This window comes from Lichenostomus cassidix, chromosome 3 (assembly GCF_008360975.1).
Source record: "Lichenostomus cassidix isolate B80296 chromosome 3, HeHo_3.0, whole genome shotgun sequence".
Taxonomy (NCBI): domain Eukaryota; kingdom Metazoa; phylum Chordata; class Aves; order Passeriformes; family Meliphagidae; genus Lichenostomus; species Lichenostomus cassidix.
In genome coordinates this window covers 55,053,333-55,079,309 of record NC_139483.1, presented here as the reverse complement: position 1 = coordinate 55,079,309, position 25,977 = coordinate 55,053,333, and the positions used below count along the sequence as shown (strand labels likewise).

Below are 25,977 nucleotides of genomic sequence, written 5' to 3'. Positions count from 1 at the left end.
ATTATTTTTAAGGTGTGAGAGAAGAATAGTAATTCTCTCTCTTACCAGAATAAAATGTCCAACTGCCTAATTAGAGACTTTTTTCTGCCACTTATGTGTTAATGGAGTTCTTTCTTTCTGAATTGTGGTGAAACAGTAGGCTCTTATTTTGTTCTAAAACCATGAAATGGAAAAATTTTTAAGTTTGGGGTTTTTTTCTTAACCTTTGCCGTAGAAGTTATTTCAACATACTCTAGAGATTGTTTGAAATTAGTGTTCAGCATTTATGATGCAGCTGTTGTGTGCTGTTTTCTTGCTTAAAACCAGAACATGGTAAAAAACATGGAGCGATGGATCCAGTCCCAGAAGCACAGGAAGTGGGACTTCCACTGCTTGAAACTGCAGCCCCTCTCCCCAGTGCCCAGGTAGTAAGTGCTTTTAAAGCACTTTTTTTTTTAAATTAAAATATTTTTAAAAAGAGTAAGCGTGACAACCAAAAAATTTTCTGTGTCTAATTAATTTTTAATCTTATGTGGACTGTGTGTTGTGCCCTTCTCTTGTATGCTTCATCGTGACCATGTGCTTCTGTTTGAGATCAATTTTTACTTTGATGATGTGCATTGGAGCCAGGCTTTATTTAATGAAGACCTAAAGCTGGAAGATTTAACTGAAGAACGGAGGTGAAGCCTTGTGCAGCACCAACAGAAATGCAAAAGATGAGACGTTCCTAATGGCTAAATGCTGATGTAGGAAGGTGTTTAGTTAAAGCTGTGATTTCAATGGCATTTGAGTTTGTATTTATTTTCTTCCCTCAGTAGAAGTACTTTCTTCTGCATTAGACTTTTAAATTCCTGTGTGGGTGTGAAAAGCAGGAAGCATATTTATTCTCAGAGCCAGAATCTTTGCAATCAGTTCCTGTCATTCACTTCCCAAGGGCCACAGGGATTTCAGGTCTGCCTTGGCACGACTGCTGACATCTCTGACATTTAGAGCAGCCTGAGCTCTTTACTGTGCTAAGTGCTTTGCTGTGTGGTGGTTGTGTTGGGTGCTGGAGAGAGGAACCAGTGGCTTGAAGTGAGGAAAGTATTGACATTTTTTGTGCTTATTCATGCACCTGCTTCTGCAGATGCTGGAGGAACCTCACACCAGAAGAAAGTCAAAGAGAGCTGGAACTGCTTAGCCTGGAGGATAGGAGGTTCTGGAGGATCTTATCAATGTGTCTAAATACATTGTACAGTAACACAGAGAGGACCAAGGCAGGCTCTTTTCAGTGGAGCCCAGTGACAGAACCATAGGCAGTGAGAGCAAACTGAAACCCAGGAAGCTCCATCTGAACATCAGGAAACACTGTTTCACTGTGAGGGTGACCAAACATTGGCACAGATTGTCCAGGGTGGTTGTGGAATGTCCATCCTAGGAGATACTCAGAAGCCACCTAGGCAACTAACTAGCTCTACATTCCCCTGCACGAGCAGGGAGCTTGGACCGGATGACTTCCAGAGGTCCCTTCCAACCTCAGCCACGCTGTGATTCTGTAATTCTGAATCCTACTGCTGTTTATTTGAAAAGCTGTGACAAAATATTGTCATTTCTAAGCATTTTGATCTACTTTTTACTGTCTCCTACAGCAGTTTAATGGGAATGGACACAACAGAGATGCCAAAAGAATGAGTTTTCTCTTGTAACCAGGGGCACAAGGAGGCAGAAATGCTTGAGCTTTTTCTGGGCTAGCATGTAACATTTCTAGAATTGAAGCCTGAAAAAACTATTTTTAAATAGTACAATTAAAAGTATACAATGTCATGAGTGTGATGGTAAAAAAAATTTCCAAAAATAGTACTCCCAACCCTCTCTATGACATTGTGTGTTTAATACACAAGTAATTACATAATTAATCAATAATTGTGCATGTGTATACACAATTATGTAATATATGGTACAATTTATATCATTAGGAATAGGACTTGCATTTATCTGCTAACTCTATAGCTTTGTATTTTTTCTTTTAAATGTAAAGAAACCCTTCAGATGGAAAGTATCCTGTAATAAAATGTAATCTTGCAGTAATGCACCACATTGTGTGGAAACAGATGGAGTTTTCATTGAAAATGAGGCAAAGTTCCTTAAGCACTAAAACTAAGAACATCTGCTTTTTGATTTCTGTGAGATCTAGGTTGAAGTATTTCCAAATATGTTGGAAATGGAATGGAAAATTTTCTTACAGTATGCAGTAAAAAAAAAAACAACCAAACCTGTCAGCACACAGGTGAGTAGGTATAGAGCCATCCTCCATCTTTTAAATTTTTCTGCATTTTGTAAATTTTCACTTAGCATTGTCAGTGATGGACTTCTTGCTTAATGGTTTTCATTCATGCAGAAGAATCACTGTTGCACATTTCCGGCAATACTGGATAATATAACATATTAAATAATTCTGGGATTTCCAATATAGAGAATATATTTTCAGACTAAAAGAGTCAGCTACAAATACAGACTTCTACATTACAGATATAACCAAATCATTAATTTCCTGTGTTTTAGGAAAATATATTTCATAGGAGGAAAAAAAGGCAAATTAACTTTGTCGTATTAGTCTACATCCTTCTCCTCTTGCTAAATACATCAATTATTTTAATAGGAGAATAGTCACACTGAAAATTTTCCTTGCTTAAATCTTTAAGGGACCACACTACCATCAACTTAGCAAGAATTTTATGGGACTTGAGTTGTTATATAGTAATTTCTGAGTGAAAACTTGAGATACTCTGCCATGTGATGTTTGTAAGCCACTCCATCTTGTGTTCTTGTTACTTTTTTATGGCTAGTTGTGTTTGAAGTCAGACATAAGAAAGCCAAAGGTATATCCTTCTGTGAAAGAGGATGCACTTAGTATGTCTTTGAAAGAAAGCAGGTTCCAGTTTAGTAGTGCTGTGTTCCAGTGTTAGTAGTGTTAGTAGAGTTGTGATTGAGTAAGTCCTTGACCTGTAGTGCTGGATTATGTCATTGTTTGGATGGATGGTTTCTGGGTTTCACTAAGCTGCTGCAGGGTGAAGAGGGGCATGCTTGAGAACTATAGATGAATAATGGATACAGTTTTGGGTTTCCTCAAAGAATCGCAAGCAATTAAGTTGGCACTGACTGATCATTTGCTGGTGGATGCAGAACAGCCAAACTCCACAGAAATAGTTGAGCTCTTGCAATAGTTTTATGTTTGCCAGTGGATATTTAAGGTCTGGTCGACTGTTTAAAAATTCAGGACAGGAGCTTTCACGCCGCTGCCAGATTCTATCTTAAAAATACTGTGATCAACTGAAACTACAGGAAGGAATTTAGCCTGGTTAGGCTGCAAGTAACTTTTTAAGTTGTTTTTGTGGTAATGTGAGCACTCCAAAGCCAAAGGAGACAACTCTTCACATCCTGTGTGCCAGGCCCTGGGCTTCCCTGCCACAGGAGCTTACAGCTGCTAAACACTAATGTGGATGTAATGGGCAACTAGGCCAAGATCACAAATGAAAAATCCATGAAGGAGAATTAAATCCAAAGACCTCAGGTTGTCCAGGTCAGGAATTGCAGACACAACAGTGTCCCCACTACAGCCACATCCCCTCAGGTCATCTGTGTGCTTGCCTCAGCTGCTGCTCACAGCCCTTGCTGGAGGTAGTTTGTAAGCTCACTGGATATCTTGGCTGAGCCCTGTGCTTTAGACTCATGCTCTGTGGCCACTCTTAGTTTAGCTGTGTTTTAGGAGTGCATGAGTTGGTCTTCAAATGCCTTCTTCCCTTTGGTGCCCTCGTGGGGGTGTAGTGAGGTTGGCACTGCTCTCAGATGAAAGGTGCTGCATGCACAAGCTTCGGGTTCAGCGAATGTGTTGGTGGGACTGCTGGCCAAGGAATGCACACGCTTTTTAGTAAATTGTATGTGCTGAAATATGCTGTGAGGGAGGAGAACAAAAAGAAAAACAAAACCAGAAACATCCATTCCAGTGGGACATGCTTGAGCATCCAGCAGACACGTCTCTAGCTTGATATGAAAGCATTACGTAATAGTTGGAATCTGATTAAACAAGAGTTGTCTGTGAAATTGTAACAATTAACAAATACTGCACGTGATTTTCAATGTTATATTAGGTGTTAGTTACTATTTAGGTTTGGTTAATAAAATGTGAGAAAAATTGAAAAACTCATTACAATAACTCCATTGTTGGATTATTTGCTGTTGTTTTGTGCTCTGTTGTCGACCACCTAAGCTGAGAGAAATCTCCTGGCTCCTATTTGTTTTCTTTTCTAGTGATATTGAGATTTCCCGAGCACAGAGTCCAAAAGCTGTTGATGTACTTGCCAAGGAGATAGGATTGCTTACAGATGAAATTGAGATCTATGGCCAAACCAAAGCCAAAGTACGTTTGTCCCTGCTGGAAAGGTTAAAGGATCAACCAGATGGAAAATATGTTCTAGTTGCTGGGTAAGAATGCACTGTAATGTCATTAATGTCCGCTTTTTCCACTCTTATTAATATAAACATGCGACTTACATCTTTTTTATATGCTGCACAAATAGGAATCTTGAATGTTTTCATCTGTAGATTGCTCTCTTCTGAAAGTGAGCAGGTTTTGAACTTTCCTGAAGTAACACAGCTTTTCTTCTAAAGCGTTATTACTGAAGTAAAGTATATTTTATAAAAGGTGATTTGTTCTATGTTCTGTGAAGTGTTAGCTGTTGGTGTGTGGAGTTTTTCTTACTGTTTTATCAGAATTTTAAATGTTTAACTTAGATATTTAAGGCTGCTTGTATTGTGGCTGTTTATAAACAAACATTAACAGAAGCTACATGCTAATCTGTTGATATTAACAATAAATACTTTTTTTATTGAAGAACAGATTACAAAGTTTAAAAAGCCATGTTTTTTCTCTGAAATGTAGACATGTCTCCAGGCAGGCTTATCCTGCTTGCTTTTCCCACGATTATTGCAAATGCTATGTTCAGCAGGAATTATGCACTTCTCTTCTGAAGACCTTCAGGTTTTTTTGTGCATTCAGTGACACAATTTTTTCATTCATCTGGTTTACTAAGTGGAAACTTCTACTTGTGAACAAACATGTAAAGGTTTCCTGTAATACATAAATTGCAGTGTATTCTTTATGTTCTGAGTTAATCAATTGGTTGCTTCCTTTGAAGTAAAACCATTCAGGTTTAAAATAGTTTTAGGCTGATCCAGAAGGAGAAGGCTGTCATTAACTGCCTTGATCTACTGATTCCTCACCTTGGTTGAGTGTTTCTCAAACTGTTTTCTTTACTGCCTTCCTGTGGGAGCAACCTGGATTTCTGGCACTGTCTGAGATGGAGCCATTGTAGACTGAGAGACTTGATGTTACAAAGCTGAGGCAGGCAAGTTATGAGGCTTTCTTCAAAGCTATGTGATAGAACTGTAGCATATAAAGATGGTCCTGGAGGATGCTGGAGAAATTAAGAGAAGGAAATAATAGCTGATTAAACTTGGTTTCCTTTGACAGAGTTTTGTTTTGGTTTGGGGAATTTTTTTGGCATTAGAGAAACAGAAACGGGTTTGGCATTTGACTGAGTTTGAAGAAAGTTGCTGCCATGTATTTTCATGCTCATGTTGTCAACAGCATCAGCTGGTCATCATGCTGCAGGCTGGTCCAGGCTGCTCTAGCAACACACCTCTCAGAGAGGAAGGGGTTATTTGAAAATGTCTGGAGGTGAAATGATAGCAAGTTGCAAAGCCCCATTTGGGTGGGTTTTTGTTTTGTCAGATTGCATGCACCAGAGCTGACGTTTCTTTACACTGCTTTGTCTCCCATTCTCCTTCAAAGAGGGTATCTCAAGCAATTGTCACAGAAAGCAGTGTGGAAGAAGTGTGGAAGAAATGCACAGGTTTTGATCAGCAAGGTGAAAAGCTGGCAAAAAGTAGAAAATTGTATCCTCTTTTAGGCTTACATGAAACATACAAATACAGAATGGTGTTTCAGAAACAAAGAGCTGGGTTTGGTAGCTACCCAACCTGATGATGCAATGTGTTGCTATTTGTAACATCTCTGAAGTCATTGCATCTTGTGGGGTAAGTGCAAAGCCACATCTGCTGCAGGAGAAGTGCCTGGGCAAGGTCATTACAGTAGTGGGAACATTCTCTTCTGAGAGAGTTCAAAGCTTGCCTTTGAAATATTGTACACATAAAATATACATATAATGTGTGTTTATATGCTCTCAGCTGCTCTCATCTGCTGAAATGGCTGTAGCAGATGACAATGATTTCAAGAAAAGCGGGGAACTCTGATGGGGAAATGTTCAGTACAATGAAAATTGAGTATCACTGAAGTGTGGAAATTGGGGAGTGAAATAGTATCCTCATTTGCCTTCATTCTCTCCCTTCCCAGACAAGGTCAACCAGAACCTGCCATTTGGATTATTGTGTTTGTTTACAATAACCAAGGATATTTACAAATTCTTTTAGAATGATGCAGTATAGGTCTTCAGAATAAATTTTCAGTGCTTCAGAGGAAACATTTAAGATATATGCTTATACTTAAGGATCTGGTGGAAATACTTATGATGTATTAGGGGAATTTCTCATGGGTAAAAGGAGTGTAAAGTGTGTGTGTGTGTGCATATTCAAGAAACTGCAAATCTCCAACCTCCATCCATGATGCAGCCAGCAACATTTCTGCCTCTAAATGCACATTCAGGTTGAAATGTTTCACGTCTAGGAATTTATAAATATTTCCTACAAATGCATGTCTAGTTTATTCCTGATATGCTAAAGACCAAACTTTTTGTTCTGATCAGCAAAATGCAACTAAAATGTACCTTTTTATCTCTACGGATAGTTTAATTTATGACTCCCTAAAAAGTTGCTAATTGCAAAGTCTTATTTGTTCTTTCTAAATGCAAACAAATATGCCTAAGTGTTTCATCCAATATAAACTTTGTATGCTGAAATATGGCAATTTGATTAACAGATCATGACACCCAAAAATAGGATGAAGACTATTTCTTTATAACTTCCATTTTCTCTTCCATTTTCTTCTGTATGGAGACCTTTTTTTTTTTTCCCATTCTTGCTTTTTTTATTTTCTTTGTCTATGTTTGGCTTGGTCTAGGGCTCGTGTTAAGGCACTGTGAGGGCAGAGCCACAAGTTATCATGGAGTAATTGGTTCTTGGGCATCAACTGCCTGTAAACAGGCTTTTAGTGTGCTAAACAATATGTTACAGGATCTGTTAAATCAAACTGCCTCCACTCATTGCCAGCTGAGAGCATGCAAATGAATGCAGCTTGTGCATGACCTAGGAGCTAAGTTTACTGTCCAGGGTCACTTAATCATGCATTCAAGCATGTAGATGGCATATTCACAAACACAATATGGAATTACAGCTAAAGTTTGTAAGAATCTATGTCTCTGTGTGTGTGTGTGTGTATGTTTCAACATCTTGTTTCTAAATGCTCTAGTGCTGTGGCTTTTAGCAGAAAATTCTGGAAACTTGTTCCCTTCAAAAGTGCAAGATGAGGAAGAATAAAATGTGGAAAAATTATGAAATATAATGCTGCTTTTAGCAAGAAGTGTGTTGGATTTTTAATGCTGGGAAAATTAAAATCAGTACTTTTCTCCTAACATTAATAGATTGTTCTGTGATGAACTACCTTTTCAATAAGGTGAAAATGGAAGAAAACAAAAATTGATTGTATTTCTTTTGACTGTGTCTCTTGGGCTGCAAGGTGCTTAAAAGCTAAGAGAAAAGGAAAACAAAAATTAGAGGAAAGATGCAGGGAAGAATAAGAGGAGAAAATACCCTTGTGTTGATGCCCTGAATTGTGTGACAATCCAAAGTAAAGTCATAGTTTAGATAGTTGTCATGTATTGGTCATGTCATTGCACAGCTCCTGGTTGTCATTGTCTTGTATGAGTCTGCAGTAGATTATAAGAGTTTGTAGTGGAGTATTCCTCAGTCAGTTCCTGTCTTTGTTCAGTCATTTTAGCTTCACAGTGATCTCTGTGCTTTTGTATTTGGAAGCTCCAATCCCATCCAAAGGATACCACTGGAACATTGTCATAACCTCATCTCGATGAGGTGACAGCAGTTGCAACAATTCTGGGCTCAGAAATACATTTCTGAGAGTTTAAATCTAGGATGGGAGATGTATGTAGATGGGAAATCAATTGCTCATGGCCTCCATAGCCTGGCTTTTCAGGTTTCCATGCAGATCACAGGAATTATGAACTCATTAAAATTTTTGTGTTTGCTGATACCTGTGAGCTGAAGGTAGGAACTTTGAAGAGAATTGTCACATATCCAGTAAAGCTCTTGCTGGAGTCCCAGCGGCTGGCGTAGCTGTGAGGAGGTTACAGCTGGTGCAGCGTATCGTCTCCCTGTTTGTTTATTTTCTCTTTGGGAGACCTCATGTAGCTTTCCCACAGAAACAGCTCTGCTGTAAGCTAATGTGATGTATAACAAACAAACAAAAAGTCTGCATATTCTTATCTTTGTTTTGATATACATAAAGAGAGAAGGCTTTCCAATGTTATGGAAATCTTGCTTTGCCAAGGAGCTGATGACTGCTTGGTAGGTGGCAAAGTAAGTTTTAAGGCAGAAAATGATTGTGGGGTTTCTGTGTTTTGATTGAAAACATGCTAAAGAAATTTGAAGAATAATGCAAATGGCTGTAAAAGTCTCTTGAAGTTCGTTAAAATTTATTACATTTTAAAGGAGGTTTTCCATTAATTTGCATAAGTTTAAAACACAGCATTACACAATTGAGCTAAACTTAGCCATTGGCAGTTGTAATTTTATACCCATGTGAGTGAGTGACCTGAGCTACAAGAGTGTGGGCTGAGTAGTGTAGCCAGCAAAAACAGCTCAATGTCCACAAAACAGCTTAACTGGATTATTTCGTTTATAAAACCCAATCAAAGTTGAGCAGGTACAAAAGGAAAGATATTTGAAATAAGCTTTTGAAGGGAAATTATTGGAATAGAATTTTCATTTCAGGCACTTTTTTTTTTTCCTTTTTCTTTTAACTAATGTTTAAAGCTGAGATTTTGGTAGCTGCTGAAACTAAAAAATAACTGTTTAGCTCTTGAGGCTTCCTGCCAGTTTAATCAATGAGCAGTGGTGTATTTCTCTTTTTGCTTTTGGAAAAAGCTCTCTCTCGTAGAAAACTCTCAGTGCTTTCTGGTTCATTTTACATAGTCATTTTAGAATAGGCCAGTTGAGTTACCAGAGCATTTCAGTATTATGACACTTGATTGTGTGCTATCTTCTGTGACAAGTAGATACTTTTCTTCATGCTAACAAGATGCCTTCTGGTTATGCATTTGTCAATTCCAATTTCCTTTCCTTTGTTGGATAGGAGGCTGCATCTTTGATTCTGCTGGTTTCATACAGGTTGTAGAATCCCTGCATTTCTGTGCATGCCAGATCAGCCATCTGCATGTGGCTGAACTGAGTAAATCACTAGGGATGGTGTCCCTGAATTCTCTTGAATGTGAACTTCATATGTCTGATGCTCAGAAATAGAGGTAGCCACCAACAGGATGCACTGCAAATGCAAGTTGTTCTGTCAGTAGTGCAGCCATAGTGTGCACCAAGTTTTTGGGGTCTGTGGAAAGTTCTTTACTGGTAACTTCCAGTAAAGAATTATAGGTGTCTCTTTCATAGCAGAATTGTTTTCTTTTTGGTGTTTTGTTACTGTTGGGTTTTTTTTCTTTTTGTTTTGTTGTTATTATTTTTAGATAATTGATAGCTTCACGGGTTGTTACCTTGTTAAGTCTTTGAATGCAGTAATGCCTCAGGATTACTCGTATATTCCTTAAATCTGGCTTTAAAGCACAGGAATAAGAGGAATAAGTAAATGACTATTAGGACAATAGACAAAAGTGAATGAGATAGTAGGAAAACAAGGCGTTAGGAGAGCAAGGGGTTAGGAGAACAAGGGGTGAGGAGAAACCATGCTAAGAGTTATTTGAGTGGGTTTTGGGAAACCAGTGTTAGAACAGTAGTCAGAAGGGTAAAACTGGTAGTAAAAGTGAGTTAACCTGGCTGTGGTGCTCTGAAAGAAACACATTTGTACAAAAGTAAGGATCCTGGGATAAAAAGGAGATGAGAAAAAGAGTGGTGAGAAAAAAGGAAGCTATCCTTGTGGCAATAGTAAAACCCTGAGGGCTCCCCATCCTGACAATGTAGAGATTAAAAGCATCCTTTCTTCTAGGAACTGCAAACTTGAATGTAAAATAAATGAAGTAGTGTTCTGTGCTCCTGCAGTAGATGAGAAGGTAATAAAGTGGCCTGGGATGGATAAAAAAAGTCAGGGACCAAGACTGGTTTTGAGAGTAGATAAAGGATATGCTCTAAATCTCCCACCGTTTTTGGTTCTGTATAGATATTTTGCTAGAATTCTGTGAATTCCTTTTGAAGTCAAAGAAGTGCCATTCTAGTGTAATGGAATAGTCTGAATAGTAAGTTATTGATGATGTTTTAGAATCTGATGGTTGGTGAACACAATGGCATAAAATGTGGGAGAAAATTACTAAAACCAAGTGCCCAAAGTAAGTACTCATGGTCATAAAAGAGTTGTTCAAAGTGAAGAATTCAGGGAATCTCTTGTAGATGTGCTTAACCCCAGTCTACTTTAGTCAAGAGACTACTTTTCTAAATTGGAATTTCTTTTCCTAGAACAATGTAAAGATGTTAATTTGGCTTGCCTCCTGTTGCCTAAATTTTTCCAGACATATCTATCCAAGGTATCTTTTTCAAAGTAAAAGCCCAGGATCTGATGATGCTGTAAAAGACAGATTTGTGAAAAGTTAATGTTTTTCATATTTTTTCTTTTGTGGGACAAAGGGGTTTTGCCAGTCTGTGAGCTGGCTGAACTAAGCAGAATCTTACAATTACACTGATGTTTTTATGCCATTTGAATTGTGATCTGAGTATAGCAATGTCTTGGAAAAATTACTAGTCAGGGAAGGAGGTGTTTCTAATTAGAGCTAGATGTTTCAGCTCAAGTTTTGAAGAGGTCACAGGATAAGGGTTCCCCTTTGACTAGGATCCATGTGCATGCTTGTATTTCCTTGGGAATGAACCTTAGCTCTTAACATCAGCTTTGCTATAGTCCTTACTTCTCTGCAGGTAGAAAAGGCAGCAAAGATATGAATGGTTACACTTTGCCAAAAAAGGAGGATTTGTGTGAGAGTGGTGTGAGTGGAAGAAGGACTGAGGCTTTCTTCTTTTGCCAATCAGAAAAAGAAGTGCTGTGTCTCAAATGAATCATTTGAGTGCATTTTGGAGACATAAGATGTGTTCATACTTCAAGAAAGAAAAACAGAAAGAAAAGAAAAATCCTAGCACCTCCTCCCCACACTTTTAAAATGTATCATAAATAAATGTGCTGATGTTGAAAGTAGGGAGAAGACCATTCAAACTGAGGTGTTTCTCATTCATTGGAGGCTGATGAAGTTTTTTACTTACAAAATCAGCAGTCATTGCCTGTTCATTAAAGTGGAAAGAATAGAGTCTCCTCTAGGGACAAGAACAGAGTGGAGGTTAGAGTCTCTGATTTGAGATTGGAGGTCTTTCTAAAATGCTCTCCTGTTTCAGTCATGGTCTAGATATGGGAGCTGTAGCATGAGGCTTTTGAGCTTTTGTATGGACAATGGCTTTCCTTGTCCCTTATTGCCCTTAAATCTCCAAAACAAAAGTGTACAATAAATCTTGTTCAATTGAATATAGTGAATTTTATGTCCTGTTTTATTTAAAAAGCAATTATCTGTCATTTTTGAGGGTTATGATGACATGGGAGCTGGAGAGGGATAGTTGAGTTCTAGAAACAAAAGTGTTGGTTATTTAACTTAAAATATTCTGTTATTTCATTCAAAGTTTGAGCAATGGGAATAAAAGATCTCATGCATTACTACAGAAAAATATGAATACATGCTTAGAGTATCATGATGGATGGTTTGTTAATGAAACTGGTGAGACTTTTGTGCTGTAATAAAAATGTCTAAATTCAATATATTCTTTTTAGAACTTTTGCCAAAATAATCTCCTCTTTTTCTGCTATCATAGTAAATTGCTTAAATAGAAGACACATGTACATTAGCATTCCAGCTTGAGCTAGGGGCTAACATTGTGGCAGTATTGTTGTGAAGATAAAGTAATCTTACTGAAATTTGCTGTACAAATATTCTTCAATGACATCAAAAGCTGTAAGTTCTGATATCCTTAGCCAGGCTGACATCAGCAAAGAATTTGATTAATCTTTTTTCTTGTTTTGCTAGAATAACCCCTACGCCCCTAGGAGAGGGGAAAAGCACAGTCACAGTTGGTCTCGTTCAGGCGCTTACTGCACACCTTAACATTAATTCCTTTGCTTGTCTGAGACAGCCTTCTCAAGGACCCACTTTTGGAGTTAAAGGTACATGATATTTGCAGGACCTATGACCTCTTTCAGATTAAAAGGAAATACTGCTTTTTTGCTTTATTTTATTTTATTTCCTCTTTTTTAATTTCTGAATTACTTCACTCAGTGGATTGTCTGAGTGGTATCTTACATGATTTTTTAATACATAAGTAACTCGTGGATTAAGATTTCTTGCACACAACTTCCCGTGCAAGGCTCATACCTCTGTTCATGCACTTAATGTGTAATGATAATGCAGATAAAGCCCAAACATGATGAAAGGCTGAGGGATGTATTACCCAGGAGGAATTTTGTGTGAGTACACACCCTTCCAGCCAACCCCTCTGCTTGGAGACTCTTTAAATGTATTTCTAAATGTTCCTGTTTAATTATTCCCTGAGAAAGAGTCCACATTGGATATTTCCAAGCAATACAAAGAATTTAGCAGTTGTGGTTCAGCTGTGTCAGCAGCATACATTTGGCTAGGTCTGAACTTCTTCTCTCTGTTCTCCTGAGCTGTCGCCTCTAATCGTGGGCTGCTGCCTTTTTGCCTAGAAACCCTATAAGAGCCTGAGGGCCAGGTAAGACCCAGCCAGATTTCAATGCTGATAGGAAGTAATGAAATCTTTTTTTTGCCATTTCTCATCTGAAATTGGTGCCTAACTGGGCAAGCACTCCCCATCTGCTCTGCTTTGCTTTGCTGAAGTTTAAGTTAACAAGTTGAGTTTCAGCTGGAAGGCTCCTGCTGCTTGGTGCTTCTCAGCTAAGACTGGTGTGTGTGAGTGCTTCAATCCCTCCACTCAACTGGTGCTTAGGCAACAGCAAATTTCTTTGCCTGTACCATGAGAGGTAGTGGGGAAGGAGTGCTCAGACAAGGGTGTGAAGGTTTCATTCAGAAGCAGTGCTTGCTTGTGACTGCTATGTCTTTCCACCCAGCAGCTGCATGTGCATGACTGTGACCTAAATCTGGGCAGGAGCAGAGGGTAGTCCTTACGTAGCCAGAGCCTGAACCACCCATCATGTGTAGGCTTTCATTCCAGATTAAGAATTCCCTTTTTACTTCCTGTTAAAAAAAAAGCCAGCGAGATTAAGGAAATAATGTCTATTTGGGTTCATCACTGATCTTCTAAGAGAAATCAAAATGCCTAAAATGTGTCATCATTGCTGTATGTTTCACTTTGTGTGTTTAAAAATAGTTGTTTTTTTCAAAAACTGATGAGACTCTGATGAGAGCATGTGCTTCCCTGTGCAGGTGGAGCAGCTGGTGGTGGATATGCTCAAGTGATCCCCATGGAGGAGGTGAGACAGCCTCAACTTGCAGTCTGTAATGTGGTTTAATGGGCATGATGGTATTCAGTTGAGCACTGGACTTGATGATCTTGGAGGTCTTTTCCAACCTTAATGATTCTATGGTATTCACAGTGCTTGTTTGGAAATGCGTGACAGTTTCACCCCAAGAGAGCCAAATGTAGAGCTCAGAAAAACCTCTCTATGGCCAGAACTGGTGAAGACCACCTTGACTGTGCAGAGCTGTCCAAGCAGAGTTCTAATGTCAGTCCTGAAGTGCTATTAAAACTGAGCTTCCAGCTCCTTCTGTCAGACACATAAAAAATACAGTGTCTATGTAACACAAGTCTGAATTTATTCTAAGATGCTCATTTCAGAGTTTTCACAAGACTTTGTTCATCAAACTTGGTATCAGCAAAGTTCATGCCTGAGGTTAGGGGCTGCTTTCCTGCAGCTGGCAGAAAGCTGGCATGCACCCCCAAAGCCAGCATGCACGTGTGCTCTGGGGCAGATTCAGCAGTAATCCACACCTCTGGTCCACCACAATCTGTGATTACTAGCACTAAACTGATTCAGTATTAATGATGTGGAACTGTAGCCCTTGGCTTCTTATTCTTGAATCATTTAGCAGAGAATGAAGATGTTCTTGGCTTTGTTTGGCCACACGTAGAGTAGTTTATCATGTACTCAGTGAAAACAAGTCCTTCATATGGCTCAGTGTGTGGAAATCTTTAGCCTACACTGATAGCTGACTAATCAGAGCTGCAGTCTCAAGGAGAGAGCAATGATTGCTGCTGCTAATTTGTCTTAATGAATTGAATTAAATATTTTCTCATAAAAAGATCTTGTTTTTTCCCCCTTCTAGTTTAATCTTCATTTGACTGGAGATATTCATGCTATAACTGCTGCAAATAATTTGCTGGCTGCTGCTATTGATGCTAGGATCTTGCATGAGAATACTCAATCTGATAAGGTGAGAATTATTTTCTCCTATTCAGATGATATTTCTTCTTTTCAGTTTTACAATAAAATACATTTCAAAGTAAAACATATTTTTTATCATTTTATATTTTCACCATGTGAACAGTAACTGTTGCTGAAGCCATTCTGTGTTCTGCTGGGAAATTTTCCTTATACAATATAGTTTTATGGCAAACAGTTATCATAAGGTAGCCTTAAGAGAAGGATCCTATGCCCAGAACATTGACAACTATTTCAGACTGTATTAAATGGTGTCATAAAACGTTTTCTCTACGTATAATCTTATTCTTTGCAATAATTTGTAGACTCACTTTAAAGTTACAAATTGTATTTCTGATGTGTAGTTGGGTATCATGTACCTTAAGCAGTTATGGAGAAAATAAACTAGCTCCTTTACCTCTGCTAAATATATTGTGATTTTAAAACAAATCTTAACTTGGTCTTTTAAGGGAAAGGAGAAGATCAAAGAAGGAGCCTCTTCTTTCCATCTGCAGTGTTTAAACTGAGCAGGGTTGTCATAACCCTTTTGCTTGGTATGCTTGGTACAACACAAGTGTACATTTAGGCCAGTTTGGAAATTATAATTATAGTTTAAATACTTTAGACCTTGGTTAAAGTTTTAAAAGGTTTCCCGTTTCAAAATTAATATGGTTGGTTGGTTTTGGGGTTTTTGTGAAACAGAGAAAACCAGTAATTTCTGGCAATTGAATTTTAGACTGTTAAATCATAGACATAACTCAGTAGCCTGCCACCTTCTCAGAATTTTTAAATCTTGAACCAGAAGCCCACAACTTATATGGTTAGGAAATTCATTAGCTTTTTATAACTTTTTCTTTCAACTTCTTGTGTGTTTTTTCTAGTCTTTGTATAATAGGCTGGTTCCAGTAGTTAATGGCATGAGAGAATTTTCTGCTATTCAACTTGCCTGTCTGAGAGTAAGTTGTTAATTCAGTCTCTCCTCAATTAAAGTGTCTCTTCATGAAATGTATTCTCTTACACAACTTGTTTAAAATTATTTGATGTACAGGACTGAGTTTGTCTAAACCCTCATGAATAGATCAAGTCTAGACTTTTTTCTGAAAACATCATCCTTGGAGTAACAGGATCTGGGTCTGACACTATTTTTATAAGTAACATTTTTGCTATTCTTTTCTCCTGAAATAAACCAGTAGTGTTTTAAAATGCTGTGTCTTTTCTGATGAAATATTAAAGTTAGAGTTTTTTAAATAGTTTTCCAATTATGGTATAGTCACATTTGAAAGCTCACATTCTTTGGTTTTGCAATATTTTTTGATTTTGAAAGTTTAATATAGCATATACTTCTGGGGTTTTATTGATGTTAGTTTGACAGTGTTCTTCCTTCAAGAGGTACATTTGTATGCCCAGTATATTTTTACATCCCATCTTGCTTGCTGAATGCTTCCAGAAGAGCTTCCTGTGCAATTCATGTATGAATAACATATCTGGATTTGAGACTGCTATTTTGATAGATACCTAGAGAGGAGCACAGTCCACCAGCGTAGGAGAAAGAGAATATGAGCCCCTTGAATATGACCCTTAAGGACAGCCCCAGTTCTTCTGTTACCAGTTCCATGTTGGTTGTTGGATTGTAAGTCCTGACTGGTAGTGATTCAGAATTTTGGAATATTTTTATTTTGTTCTTGTTCACCCTGTTACAGATAACAGGTTAGGGAAAGAGGGGGAGTGTTTGCTTTATTCATTACATACCAACTATCTCTACATTTGAAATGGTTTTCCCTCTTCACATGAGCTGTGACTGAGTAAAGAAAATTTGGCTTTATAACATTCAAATACATGAATCATAATTTCCAATATAATTGAATTATTTTGCTGTGAATTATTCTCAATATAATGATTCCTTATATCTAACAAAATGTCAGTTGTAAAGAAATTATCATGGGATCAGGTTACATTTTTCTCAAAAGAGGATTGAAATTCCTTACTTACATGTGTGGGGTTGATAAGCCAGAGCAGCTACACCATTTGAAACAAATAAGCCATTTCATTGCACTCCTTGAACTTGTTTTGTGTAGAGGCTGGGAATAAACAAGACAGATCCTGAGACTTTAACAGAAGAGGAGATCAGCAAATTTGTGCGCCTTGACATTGACCCATCAACCATAACGTGGCAAAGAGGTATGTAGTCAGAAAGCCTCAGTTCACTTTGGATTTCATCATAACTTATTTCCTAATTTGCTTCATTTTCCCTGAATCAGAGCTGTTTCTGCTCTGACTTTCAGAATAACCAATTTGCAAGTGGGAAGTGCTGCACCTGCATAACAAATGCAGGTGCAGCACGTTGCTCTAAACTTGGTCAAATATCTGCAATAACTCAAGAAACTTTGGTAAAATTCTGAAAGATGGGTTTCTTTGATGTTTTAAATACATCCCTGGTCTCTCTCACATTAGGTAATACGTTTCCAGACACATGAAAGTGTCTTTTCTGTGCATTTTGCAAATCTTGGCCATTCTTTTCTTATCTTTGTCTATTATGGTTCTAGATTATTTGTATTTATTCTTGATTATGGTCCATCATCCTTCCAAGCTCAGCAGCCTGGGTAGATTGATTGGGTAGTCAAGAGACTCAATAGGCTTAAGGGATTATGTGTTTTTCTGATTTTTGAAGTCTATTGAGTTGTTGCCTTCATTAGGAAAAAGAGGTGAAAAATGTGGTACTGTTCCTAAGCAAACTGATATCCACTCTGATACCCTTAGACAACTCTGCTCTGCTTTTTCCAGTTCTACTGCTGGGTCAAATTTCAATGTTTACTTCAATTTCTATGCTTTTTTCTTCTCTAGGGAAGTAAACTCTGCATAAGGTTTTGAGCTAAATAACACTGTATTTTATTTTCTTTCTTAGTTCTCAAACGCTGAAGTTATCACTGTTAAATGGAATGTATTGTGATGTTTAGAAAAAAAGGTGAATCTATTGAGAAGGGAGGGGTCTTGGCCATGATTTACTTTGCCCTTTGTGTGCATGTCATCTCAGACTTGGGATATTTTTCTCAAGATAATTCTGGGGATGTGGAATAAGATGTTTTTTATTAGTCACACAGTGTGTCTGGAAGAGACCTGTATTGGGATGAAGAAGTAATATAAATGTTTAGTGTAATATGACTCCTCGTTTTTATCAGCATGGGTTTGGGAGGAGGAAACATTGCTCAACAGCTGTTAACCTCAAGTGAGTTATTTAATTAATCTCAAACAATGTTAGTGAAATTTCTATTCCACACAGCTCTATATGATGTACATACCTTAAACATTGCAGAAAAAAAAGGGTTTAGGAATGTTTTAGATAACTTGGAGAATGTTTTATTTAGGACTATTTCTTCAGTCCATATGTCTGTGAAGCTTGTTACATACCAGGGAATTTGCAGGGAAGAAGAATGAAGATATCAGATTTTCTGAAAATTAATTTTAGTCAGGACCTCTTTCTATAGAAGTATCACAAACTTTCAGCTCATTGTCAGCTTACACTAATTTGAAAACATACACTATACTGAAAAGTGAGAAAGCTTCCCCCTCCTTAGTCTTCCCCTGATATTCAGATTCTGTTTATGTCTCTAGAGGATAAGGAAGTGGATACATTAAATCTAACACTTATTTGAACCTAAACCTTAGTGAAAGGTTTACTCTGGGTGAAGGAAGTAGGAAAATTTGGAGAAGGAAAAATTGCTTTTGTGGCAAAACCAGTTATTTCTTATTTTATTACTATGTAGTGCAGCTATTAGAATCTTCTCGGAGAGTGAGTGAGTGACCACAGTGAGAAAGTAAGTATATCTCAGTGACCAGGAGTTGCAGGGGCAGTTACAGTTTCATGGTAAGAGTGTTTAGGTTACATGACTTCATGAGGAAGGACCAGACAAAAAAGCAGCTCGCTGGCTGTCCAGGCTGGTGGGAAGGTTTGTTGCTGCCCTCAAGAGTGCCTGCATAGACAGGAAAGACATTTAGCCTGGCTTAAGCCTGGCCGTGAGACTGAGCTTCTGAGGAAGAGAAGGGAGAAGTTTGTGCTGGAGAGATCAGCTTGCCATATGGCTTCACAGTGGCATATGGTGGCACAGCTTGGTGCGAGGCTGTGGCTTCCATGTATTGGGTTCTGTTCTGCAATTTCTGCCAGGAGTGCAGTACTTTAGAGTATGACTGTATATATAGAAACTAAAATGAGTTAGCCAAATCTGCGTTGCACCATCCCTTAAATGGAATTCCTGAACAAATTAGGGGCCTAAAGACAGTGTAGAGGGAAGAAGGTATGTGTGGTATTTAGAACAACCCCAAGAGAAAATGCCCAAGAAGGGGGGCAGTGACTTAAATCTTGGTTTTCTCCCAGCTCACTCACAGCCTTGAACTGGGGTTGTGTAAGATTGAGATTCCAAGTCCCTCTTGTTCTTGGGTAATTATGTCATCCTTTTCTGTACAGACAGTTCTGTTAATCTCCAAAAGCAGCAGGAAAAGTGGAAGGAGGTTCCTGGATTCTCTGCTTATAAATTAGCAGGACTCAAATCTACCAGAAGATTGTGTTCATTGCCAAGCTACAGGCTGAACTTACCAAGAATGCCTTGCACCATTTATTTTAGGGTTGGTGCAAACTTAAACATTTCTAGGACTACTGAGCCTGTAAGAAAGAGAGAGTCTACTTTTGCGTTCTGTAGGGACTGACATGCCCACTTGTCCTGTCACTATATACCCTTGTAATGAGTCCCTCTCTGGGCCCTTTGGGTACTGGAAGGTGCTATAAGGTCTCCCTGGACCCTTCTCTTCTCCAGGCTGAGCAGCCCCAACTCTCTCAGCCTGTCTTCATAACAGAAGTGCATAACAGAAATATGATTGTCACAAATTGAAGTTGTGTTAAATAGCAGATGGTTTATCTGGACAGTTGAAAAAAACAAACCAACCTTCCTTTGAATGCTGTGCAGCTGGATGTGGAGTTAGTTACTGTGATGTGTGTGAAAGATAATTGCCTGGAAGAAGCAACCTGACAGCATAATCATCCTTCAAAGAGGAACTGACCAAATCTAACCAACACCATTCAGTCTTAAAATAAATTCTTAATTAGTCAGTGAAGAAGGAGATGATTTGAAGTAGATCTGGTGCTTTGTATCTATTAAGACTGCTTTTTTTCATGTATGTTAGAATACTAAGAATCTCTTGGCTTCAAATGCTGTCCAAATAAACTGTATTTAAGTTGTTTTGACCTGGTATCAACCAGAAAGGAGCAACCAAGTCAGTGTCAGTGCTAACAGGCAGAAGTGTGGCTACCTGGTTACACTGCTGGAGCAGTCGAATCTTACATATGTAACAGCAGTCATGTCTGGAAAAAACCCATATTCCTGAGTCCTTGTTGACATGTTTTGCTTTTGCTATTCCCTTGTTTCAGTGGTGGATACAAATGACAGATTTCTGCGCAAAATAACTGTGGGCCAGGCAAATACGGAGAAAGGATTTGTCCGTCAGGTACGTAAAGGCAATTAATAGATCACGTTCTGGACAGACTTTGCTTTAGAGGCTGAGAGAGTTTCTGCACTTCTTTCAGCATACTGTGAATTGCAATATTGACATCTGTTGCTGTTGTAGAGTAACACTGCAGTGAAACTGATCATGTTAATGAGTTACTGAATTCGAAGTTTCAGGAACAGAAAACTATGTGTATTCCACAATGTATTGAAAGCACTTTAAAAATTTTATGCATCAGGGGTTTAACATTGTCCTATGAAAAGATGCCTTTATACTCTCATAAAGTTAATTTGTATGATTTTTCTTAATTTTTTTAAATCTCTGTTACAATTTATGTAGGATACATGTAATTCATATTACATTTAAATTTCATGTTAAAATTTGTTTTAAAATAATTATTCAGAGTTTTCATTTCCCTGTTATGCATCTCAGCTTTGGAATCTGAACTGTAAGAACTTTGAGCATGTGCTGGCTTTTGCTATGTGGGCTTGAAGGGATAGTTCAGAAAATAAGTATGTGTGTACTTTTCAGTGGTGTAAAAAGCTAACCTGCATTACTATATGAGAGATTGTTGAAGTTTATTAAAGCACTTACTGATAAATTGAAAGCTAGACTTTTCCAACACCACCTGAAAAAGTGTTCCTGGTGTAATGTAGGCAAATCAATTTCTGAAAATATTCAGTGTGGAACAGCAGAGTCAGGAGGAAAAATTCATTGTGATGATGTGGATTTGCTCCGAATTTGATGAAGATCTTGTAATCTAACATTCTGGATCGTGACATTCATGAGGTTCTGACTATTTTGATGTGAACAGTTCTTGTGGTAGAGATAAGGCTTTCACACATTTTGGAAATCCTAGCTTTAATTTTTCTTTAACATTTCAGACTTCTTCTAGGCTTTATGCCTAAATAAAGAGACTAAAACATAGTGCCATATTTTTTTCTCAATTCAAAGCAGTCAGATTGGAGAGGAGAACTTCAAAGAGAAATCATAAATTCCTAGAGCAGTTTGGGTTGGAGTGGATCTTAAAGGTCATCTAGTTCCAACCCCTCTTCCCTAAGCAGGGATGCCTTCCACTAGAAATGCTCACTTGTTTTGGTTTTGAAGGCACAAAACAGAAATTTTTCTGACTGTAGCTTACAGGAAATTCAATATTAGCTGACAGTCATTTCTGATAATAGGCTGGTTCTACAAAATATTATATTTGGTATGAGTTCCTTCAACACTTGAGACCTTTTCATATGTTTAGATTTGTTTCAGTGACTTAATGTGATTATTAGTTTTAAGCCAGGTTCTGCTAGCCTTATTGTGTAGTGTTTTACCACTGTAATTGTACTGCTGAGTTAAATGTGGGTTATTTTATTAAAGAATACTAGTTGACAATATGGCTGTCAAATGTTGCTTCTGTACTTTTTCAGTTAAAATTAATGCTTTCAATATTGAGATGTTGGACTGATGCATTTCTATTCACATTTTAACATGGACTTAGTCACTTAAGAAATAGAGTTAGCAGTTAGGAAAACTCATTTCAGAGCCTAACCAGAGATCCAGAGAAAACAGGACTTCATAGTGAACAGATGCATTTTATAAATATTTGGAGTGATGTTCTAGCACTCTTAAAATCAATGACACCTGTGTAAAATGGCAGAGCACAGCAGGCACAAAAGTCTGCGTTTTAATGAACAGGGATGCTGTGGTTTCTAAAGAGTATTACATGACTGATGCCCTTGATCCTGCAATTGAATCCATGTGGGTGGATCCTTTCATCAATAGAAAACTGACTTTATAGCTAAGACTTCTGTCAGCACTTCATAGGTGTATAAAGGTTATTAGAGTTAAAATAGCACCTGCTACCACAATCTTTTGTGCCTGTTTTTTCAATTAAATTTTATGCCACTCTTTGAGTATCTGCCTGGAATTGTTTTCCCCATCCTTCTGGGTTATATAGAAACGATGACATTAAAAACCTTTTTTGTGGGTCTTCTGATAAACATTCTGATAAATTAGAAATATTTCACTATTGGACATAGATTTCTTGGGCTTATTTCTTGTCTTACATATGCTTACTTGTCTTACATATGTTACAATGAGTTACTGAGGACATTCTCAAATTCAGAAAAAACAGTAGTATCCATGTCATCACAACGCTAACAAAGTTCATTGCATATAGAACTGCTTCCAAAGAATACAGAAAATCTGTTTTGTAATTTCAGCATTGCACTTGAATCCTTACACTGAAAATCTCAGTTACAGAATTATTTTTCTTTTTCATAGCGTATAGGTCTCTCTGCCTGAGCCCAAAGCAGAAAAGTGCTCAGGTGTCCTCAGAGGTTTTGACTAAACATGTGAGCACTTGGAGATCAGCCTGAATAGGGCTGTTCTGGGCTGTAGCTGTCAAAATCTAAAAGCAGGAACATGGGTTAAAAAAGGGAAGAAGCTCTTAAAGTACTAGGCAAATTCACAAGAGTAGTAGTGTATATTCTGTGTAGACAGAGAAAACAGACAAAGCTCCCAATTTGAACAGATTCCTCTGGTATTAGTATGGTATAAATCTGCTAGAGGTCTGATAGAAACAGTCCTGGGGCTTTTTTCCTACACAGATAGCAGTAGTATGTCAGTTACTAAACTTTATGTAGACTTTAATTGCTGGAGATGGAGAGATTACTAAAGCAATTGCAGCTCTTGATCACTGCCAACACTGCATTCCTATCACATAATACATTAGTGGCTTTTCTTCTCTGCTTATGTTATGACAGCATGTGGTCTGAGTTTTACTAATAGTGAATTAGTACAAATACTACTAATCTATACAGCAAGCACTTAAAGAAAAGTAAAAACTATTGCCAGCATTGTGCTGAAATGCTGCACAGTGTGGATGCATTTCTACAAGAACAATAGAACTGATGCAATATATGAAGTTCTTGGTGTTTTTTGACTTACATATTTGTTCATATAGAAAAAAAAATGGGGGAGAGATGTATTTCGTGTTTTCATTGGTCAAGCACAAGACCTAGCAGAATAGACTCTAAATTTTGAGTTTAAGTAGAAAAAGAATGATCAAATGTAGCAAGAATGTTTTTGAAACCAGAATAAAAAGCTGTTGGAGCTCATTATTGAAAAAAAAAAAAAAGTAATTAAAAAAACCTCCTCAGTGCTGTGTTCCTTTGCTCAGGCCAGTAAAGCTCAAAAGACATCTGGTGATTTTCTGTTCCTGCCACAGAAAAAAATTCTTGGTCCTTCAGGGAGCTTCTCTAAGGGTAATGTGAGCCAAGGGGCTAAGCAGTCTGCAACACTTGTCCTCAAATAAATGTAGTGTAATGGAGAATATTAATGAGGGACTATAAGGTGTCTGAAGTTCACAGAATCATACAATATCCTGAGTTGAAAGGGATGCATCTAAGTCTGACTTGGCCCTGTGCAGGAGACCCCAAGAGTCACACCCTTTGCCTGAGAGCATTGTTCAAATGCTTCTTGAACTCAGACAGACTGTGACCACTTCCCTGGGGAGCCTGTTCCAGTACTCAGCCGTACTCTGGGTGAAGAACCTTTTCCTAATATCCAACCTAAACCTTCCCTGACACAAGTTCAGGCCATTCCCTCAGGTCCTGTCACTGGTCACCACAGACATCAGTGCTGCCCCTCCTCTACCCCTCATGAGGAAGTTGTAACTGTGATGAGGTCTCCTCTTCTTCAGGCTGAGCAGACAAAGATACCTCAGCTGCTCCTCATACAGTCTTCCCATCAAGGTGTGTCACCACTTTTGTAGCCCTTCTTTGGATGCTCTCTAATAATTTAACGTTGTTCTTACATTGCAGCACCCTCAACTGCCCCCAGCACTGGAGGTGAGGCTGCCGCAGAGCAGAGCAGAGCAGAGCAGAGCAGGACAATCCCCTCCCTTGCCCAGCTGGCCATGCTGTGCCTGATGCCCCCAGGATATGCTTGGCCCTCCTGGCTGCCAGGGCACTGCTGACTCAGGAGCAACTTGCCATCCACCAGGACCCCCAGGTCCCTTTCCATGGCACTGCTCTCCAGCCTCTCATTCCCCACTCTGTATGTACAAGCTATTCTAGTCTGAGAAATCTCAAAAGCTGTAGGTTACCATTTAGAACTTGTTTGAATTCCAGTGTGAAATTTATCTTTCCTGAGTTTATTCCTGATGATCCCCTGTGAGTACTTCAGCTGACTTTGATTTGGTTCATGATTCTCATTTCTACTTTACAGGCTCAGTTTGATATTGCTGTTGCAAGTGAAATTATGGCCATCCTGGCACTTACCACCAGCCTTCAAGATATGAAAGAAAGACTGGGGAGAATGGTGGTGGCTAATGACAAGAAAGGAGAACCAGTAACAGCAGAGGATTTGGTATGTTCAGTGCTGTAGAGACCTGTGAATAACCTCAGACATGTTTGTTTTGCCTCTTGAAGCATTAAAAAGGCAGGTGCATGCCAAGGATTTTGCTTTGAACAGCACAGTCAGATGTCAAAGGGAGATCATCTTCTGGGCCAAAACCTGCTTGAGAATGGGAACAAGATGTAGAACTCATTTCTGCAACTCTGGTAACATCTGGTCCAGGAAGTCTCTGGTCCCCATAACCTACTTGGATCATTTTCTGCAATTCTTAAGGCAAACAAATTCGGTGCTGGAAGGATTCAAAGTGCCGGCTCTTATTTGAGAGAGCTGGTAATGTTTGCTACTGTACTTGTAGAGGCTGCTCAGATGTTACAATGATAGTTACCACATGAATGCCTGTACCACAGAATCAGAATGGAAACAAGCTGTTCTTAATTCAAAGGTTGCTGATAGTGCTTGGGACAGGGTTATCTGTCATTCCCTACTTCAGTTTCTGAAAAAAGTCAGTATGTTTTTTCTTTAATTCACATTCTATCTCTTGTATCCGGGCTGTGAGTCATTGAACTGAGGCTGGAAGCTCACACATAGTTGTGTGTTGCAGGTTCTGGTGCAGCCAGAAGCTACCAAATGGCATTTGTAATCAGCTGCATGCCAGGAGGATCTAATGCCAGCCCATTGGTGATGGCTGCCTGGACCACACAGTCTCTGTAGATTTTTTCCTGTTTCTCCCTGTTTTGTGAACATCTGCACAAACTTAGTAATGAATGAGTAAAGCAGTGACTATCCTGCCTTGTCAGCAAAGACAGCAAATCCACAAGTCAGGAACACCTTCACAGCCTTAGTGGATCCCAGTTTAATAATGAAATGAAAACATAATATCTAGTGTGCCTGGATTTAAGAATGAAATTAAGATAAGGTTAAAAATTTATAACTACAGTCATCATTAAAATTCAGAGTAAATCAACTACTCCAAATTATGCAGGAGACATGAAGAACTGCATTTAATATTCCAGCTGTTGAAGTTTTGCTTTTCACTTTCAATTGTATAAGTCTGTCTTGGCCAAATGGAGGGGAATGGGGAATAAGTTGCATTATAAGGCATATGCAAAAACTTTAAAATTATTTAGTGTTAGAATTAAACTGCATTTGAAATACATGATATTTATTTTGACACTACTTTTGTACGAAGGTACTTTAATTTATTAATGTTGCAAAATATTTAACCTGATAGCCACTTTATGCTAATCAGCTTGATGAATGAAAGAAATGGCTTTTCTATGGGACAAAAGAATTTTAGAACTTTTCCACTGTGAACCTAAAATAAAAGCAAAATGCTCAGCAAAATGTCTGTTACTAATTCAGTTTTCTTTGGCCTTTTTAAAAACAAACTTCCTATGCTTAGTGTCTCAATCATTTGATAGTGTTGCTTGTACTGAACATATGTTTCTAGTTGTTCTTTAAAGCAGTGTTTTGTATTATAAAAAAGAAAATCTGCCCAGAAA

At 38.3% G+C, this 25,977-nt stretch overlaps 1 protein-coding gene across 1 annotated transcript in view; it reads left to right on the top strand.

Moving 5' to 3' along the window:
* The window catches only part of MTHFD1L (methylenetetrahydrofolate dehydrogenase (NADP+ dependent) 1 like), a 141,538-nt gene that overhangs the window by 20,558 nt on the left and 95,003 nt on the right, over positions 1-25,977 (top strand). Inside the window, exons 10-18 of the mRNA XM_085055848.1 lie at positions 307-404; positions 4,267-4,440; positions 12,264-12,400; positions 13,638-13,684; positions 14,538-14,645; positions 15,514-15,588; positions 16,708-16,810; positions 20,049-20,125; positions 24,347-24,487. Of these exons, the coding sequence (XP_084911974.1) occupies positions 307-404; positions 4,267-4,440; positions 12,264-12,400; positions 13,638-13,684; positions 14,538-14,645; positions 15,514-15,588; positions 16,708-16,810; positions 20,049-20,125; positions 24,347-24,487 (960 nt within the window). The remainder of the gene's footprint in view (positions 1-306; positions 405-4,266; positions 4,441-12,263; positions 12,401-13,637; positions 13,685-14,537; positions 14,646-15,513; positions 15,589-16,707; positions 16,811-20,048; positions 20,126-24,346; positions 24,488-25,977) is intronic.